The sequence below is a fragment of the Otolemur garnettii genome, unplaced genomic scaffold (genome assembly GCF_000181295.1).
Source record: "Otolemur garnettii isolate 467f Iridium unplaced genomic scaffold, OtoGar3 scaffold00327, whole genome shotgun sequence".
Lineage (NCBI taxonomy): Eukaryota > Metazoa > Chordata > Mammalia > Primates > Galagidae > Otolemur > Otolemur garnettii.
In genome coordinates, this window is record NW_003852722.1 from 113,075 (window position 1) to 118,130 (window position 5,056).

Consider the following 5,056-nt stretch of genomic DNA (forward strand, 5'->3'; position numbering starts at 1 on the left):
AGAAAGAAAGAAAGAAAGAAAGAAAGAAAGAAAGAAAGAAAGAAAGAAAGAAAGAAAGAAAGAAAGAAAGAAAGAAAGAAAACAGGAAGGTTAGAGGTAGAAGTTGCACTTGCTGTAATTCTCTGGCTGTAATGCATAGCTATTATTTTCTTCCAGTTATTCATGATTCTCTTTGCCCGTGGCTAACACTTCCACTGGGCTAGATTTATTTCCCAGGGATAATTTAGAGGAGACCCTCATTCCTAAGCTGTCAAAGCCCCTGACTATTCTTCTGTAGTCAGTCCATAGTTGCTACAATTGTCTCTTTATAGTAATCACTGCCATAAAAGTGGTGAAAATCATCCCAGAGAAATCTCTGCGTTTTAGATATACTTTCTCAGCTCCTACCAGGTAGTAACAAAACTGTAGTTTCTTGATAATCAGGATCAATTGTCCCTGCCTGAGCAGTAACTCTTCTCTTGGCCTTCTGGTTTATTGGCAGGAGGCTCCCCAAATCACCAGGCAGTGTATGTAACTTTAGGTTTGGCAAAACCTTTCTCTTTCCCTAGTAGAAGAATACTCCTCTCTTTTTTCCTCAAAGGACAAAAGGATGTCAGTACCTACAGACATGACAATAGGAAGCATAAGAGTGGGCCATTGTGGGTGGTGCCTGTGGCTCAAGGAGTAGGGCACCAGCCTCATATACTGGAGGTGGTGGGTTCAAACCTGGCCCTGGCCAAAAACTAAAAAACAAATAAACAACAACAACAACAACAAAAAAAAAAAAAAGAAAGAAAGAAAGAAAGAAAGAAAGAAAGAAAAGAAAAAAGAAAGAGTGGGCCATTGTTAGTGGGAATTAATGAGAAGATAGTCCCATTTCCACCCATTGGTGCCTGGGTCTATGTATTTTATACAATACAATATAGCATTGTCTTGAAAAATAGCCTTTCAACTTCTCAGACCGCCATGTCTAACCTGGTGCTATAGCTGAGCCTTTCAGTAGTCACTCGAAAGTTCTATCTGGCTACTAGTTTGTGGCTAATGTTTCATGTTGTAGGGTTACTGTACCCAATGGACATGTGCCCATGGTCACCCCCCCCCCACCGGACTGTAAAGTGGGTCTACTGATGCAAAGGCATGTGAGATCCTCTGATGATCATAATAATCAATCACACACTCTGAGACCTCAGTTTATGGGGCTAAGTGTAGCACTGAGGATGGGAAGATGAACTCATGCCTAGAATATGTATTCATAATAAAATATTTCTGAAACCTCCAGGGTGGAAGTGGTCCAGTGTTGTCATCTTCCTAACAAATAGGTGGTCGATGTCCTTGCAGGATGATTCCATGTTGAAGGCTCATGGACTACGGGGGACAAGATGGATATTTGGCAGCAGAAGTAGCTAAATTTGGTCTTGGTGAAAGAAAACTCATGCTTCTGGGCTATGGAGAACCTCAATTCTGTCCCCATTGACTCATCTATTCAAGGGTGTATTGTTCAAGTACTGAAATGGACAAGGACAAACATCTTCTCTCAGGGGTCACATCCTCTGTGTCCACATAGTCATTTAGAGCTTCCTCAGAAGTTGGTGCCCTCTTGGGGGAATTGACATGAAACATGATGATCAGCTAGGCTTCTACCTGGACTCACTGCTCTGTCATTTATGGTCACTCAAAATGTGACTCACCCTCCTCCTGCCACACCCCCCGCCAGGGTTCTGACCTTGGAAAAGAGCAGGAGGCTGGGCGCTCCTCAAAAATCTCACTGTTGTAACCTCCGGTCATACCCTTTCATTTTTCCTCTAGCCCAGCATTGCATCATCTTCAGTTCTTGTCACTTTCCCTTTATGAACTTTTTATCATTTTCCCTTTGATTTTGGTACTTGACCTTCTAAATCAATCTTTTTGAAATGCAGAATTTGATGATCATGGCTTTCAAGATTTTGTCATTTCTGTACCTTTGTGAAAGTCTACAAAGGAGCTCAAAGGCAAGAATTTTCCTCTTTTCTTCCTTTGTTCTGTGGTGTTCTCTCCTTTTTGATATCAAGCCTCAAGTTTTGAACTATTTTAAACAGAGAAATGGCTTCACGCTGAGAAACAAAATACATTAGAGAGTTTTTGAAAGCAGCATCCCTCTACACATGGTATTCTATTTGGTTACATCTGACATTACGTAGTAAAAAACTCTTTGTATTTCTTTTTCCTCACAGCAAGCTTGGAGGAATTGTCCCTGGATCCTTATGAAGGGAGGTGAGGCTGGGCCCCTCACAAGGTCAGGTGGAGGGGCAGGTGCACTGAGCAGCAGGGTTGAGTCCTGGGGCTGGGACTCCGGGATGAGCAGGGAGAAATGCTGGTCTCTTTTATTAAGCCTGGCTGGGAATCTTCCCCTGATCTCCTCCCTCACATTTGATCACATTTGTGACAGGGACATGAGGCCTTCCTCAGGAGGAAGATTCAGGAGGAAGGAAATTGGAAGCGCTGTCTCTTGTCACTACAGTTCAGTGTGAAGCTGTGGCCCTCCTTGACTTTCAGAGAAGGAGGACTCTGTCCCATTGGTGGTTGCCCATTTGACCCTGCTCCAGAGGAATGAAAGAAAGATTTCAACACAAAAACACTTGTTTTATTTATTTTAGAATTTTTTGTACTTGTTTTTCATTCCTTAGAGACCCCAGTTTGTCCCTGGGATCCTGTTAGATTTCAGTGCCAAGGCTGCCCCCACTTTCTCTTATAGCTTGTGCCTTTCCTCCCCCCTTCACTCCAATCTCCTTGATTTGGGGGAGGTTGCTTAAGGTATTGAGTGTTCAAATTAATGCATAATCTTGAGAAAATTCTACTACCACTTTTATGAAGTGACTAGAATAAGTAACAATCCTAAAATGATAAGAGTAACTATGAAGACTGCCAAGTGGGAAGGAAAAACTTTTGTTTGAATCAAATAATGACACCTGCTCATTTGTTCCCTTTCGTTCTTTGCTAATAGGTCCAATAAGAAAAGTTTCAAATGTGTCTGTTCTGGGTGGGAAGATAACACATCGGAATTGCTAGGCAGAGTCCCTGCTGGGTAGTGACATACTAGTTATCAGAACAATCCCGACAAAAGGGCTTTTTTTCTACCATAGGTCATAATGGTATGTTAATAATAGAGTTAGTGTTCTAAGAATTACCTTCTAAAAATATTAGCTATGCTAATTTCTTTCCCAAAAGCACAGAGAAGGTAGCCAACGCAGTGATTTGGCTCCATCTGAGTTAGGACTCAGTAAGCTGCATAATTGTCAACATAGGCACAAGGATCTTGACCAATAGCTGCTTTTCCTTACAGCTTATTTTTGCTCAGTTCTGCAAGCTCCCTGTCTTCCAGTTGCAGAGCATCAGCTGTAGCATTTGGGTACAGGCTGCAGGTGCCACAGGAGCACTGTGCCTCCACAGCACAGAGGTAGATGGCTGAGTCTCCGGTCTGGGTGGCTGTGATGTTCAGGGTGCTGAGAAGTTCTTTCTTATCTAATATGCTACTTAATCTTCCTGACTTCTCAATTCCACTTGAACGTAGTATAAACAGGAATGTAGGAGCATTCCTTTCCTGCTTGTACCACTGCAGGCTTTGAAAGTAAGCCACCTCATAACTGCAGCTGATTGTTGCACTGTCGCCCTCATGGACAGCCAGATATGGGGGGCTCTGTACCACCTTGTCCTCACTGCTCACCCCTGTGTGGAAAAAAGTAATAATTATTTTCCATCAGAACCACAGGGCTCCCAGGTAAGTCAGGCGAATTCTACATTCACCTCTTCGTTTTCTGAGGATCAAACCTCAGGCCTCCTTGGTAGCAACCCTACTCACAGCTCAGTTGAAGCCAAAAGATCACAAGTGAAGCCTGTGGATACTTCTCCATCCTTCACCTCTCAAGAGTTTTCCTGGGCAAAAAGTGGTGCATTGCCCTAAGATTTCTTTTTTCTATTTTGAACCAATGCTTTCTTCCTCTAGCGCGCGCATGCACACACAAACAGAAACAGCAATTTGCATATTGAGCCAACCATAAAAGGAGAATCATTTGACTCAAATTCACGTCCTTCCCATCCCGTCACCCACAGGACTCATTCACAATAGAACACTGCCATCTTGTGAGCTGTGCAGAGCAACTGAGAACATGTATGCACATGTTTTACCAATGACTGCAGATTCTTCTTCAATTGTCTTACTATGGGAGGACAGACTGTACCCATCACTGTGACTCAGACATTCTATATTTCTTGTATAGGATCCTTCAGGGAGCGGACATGCCTGCTCCATACTCTTCTTTCATCAACTTATTGTACCTGATGGCAGGTCCAAGCCATGACCCTGCATGGGCTGGCAAGTTCCTGAGGAATGCTAGAGTCCCCAAATGGAAATGATCTGGGTCCCACAAAAATCATGTAAGGCAGAACCACATGCTGAATGGAATATTCACTCCAGACTTCCACAAGAGAGGCAAACCTTGTTCTTTAGGTCTCCAAATGGTTGGCATTCCTTTATTAAAATAGTTTAGCTTATCTTACTCATGCAGTTGGAGTGCATTCCATTCCAGAAATGTTATCATGTAGTTTGCTTGCTGTCATAGCCTAAGAATGTCTAATTTTAGTAAAATACATATAATCCATCTAGGGAGTGGCCAAGACCAAGATGACTAGTAATTTCTTGCTTGATCTTCATGATCACTAAAAAAGGTACTTATTAGAAAGTACAGACCCCAAAGTGAAGACAAATATTTGCATTCCAGAAAAGCTGAATTATCCAGTAGAGATAAAGTGATGGATCACTTGGTTTCCGAGTCATACTTTTTGTGACAGTGGTACTATGGTCTAATTCTCCAGATCTTTAACAAGAAACAAAATCTGGAAGCATAAAGTAAGAGACTAAAAGATCTGACAATAAATCAAATTACAGTAGACTCTATTACTGCCTATCAATATAATTTGTACTATTTCCATGAAGGTTGATGACTTACCCAGGCTTTGGTTTTAAGTTTCCTTGTGCATTTCAGGTGGCAGAGAGGCACTATCTTCTTTGTGCCAGGAACTGAGGAGCACACATAATCAAATA

The 5,056-nt window shown here is 42.2% G+C and overlaps 1 gene segment (V, D, J or C); it reads right to left on the reverse strand.

Annotated features, from left to right (window-relative positions):
- Positions 1-3,292: 3,292 nt before the first annotated feature.
- On the reverse strand, positions 3,293-3,902 carry LOC100960765. The segment is given in 2 exon segments: positions 3,293-3,681; positions 3,815-3,902. Coding segments are annotated over 2 exon segments (441 nt in total).
- Positions 3,903-5,056: the final 1,154 nt, after the last annotated feature.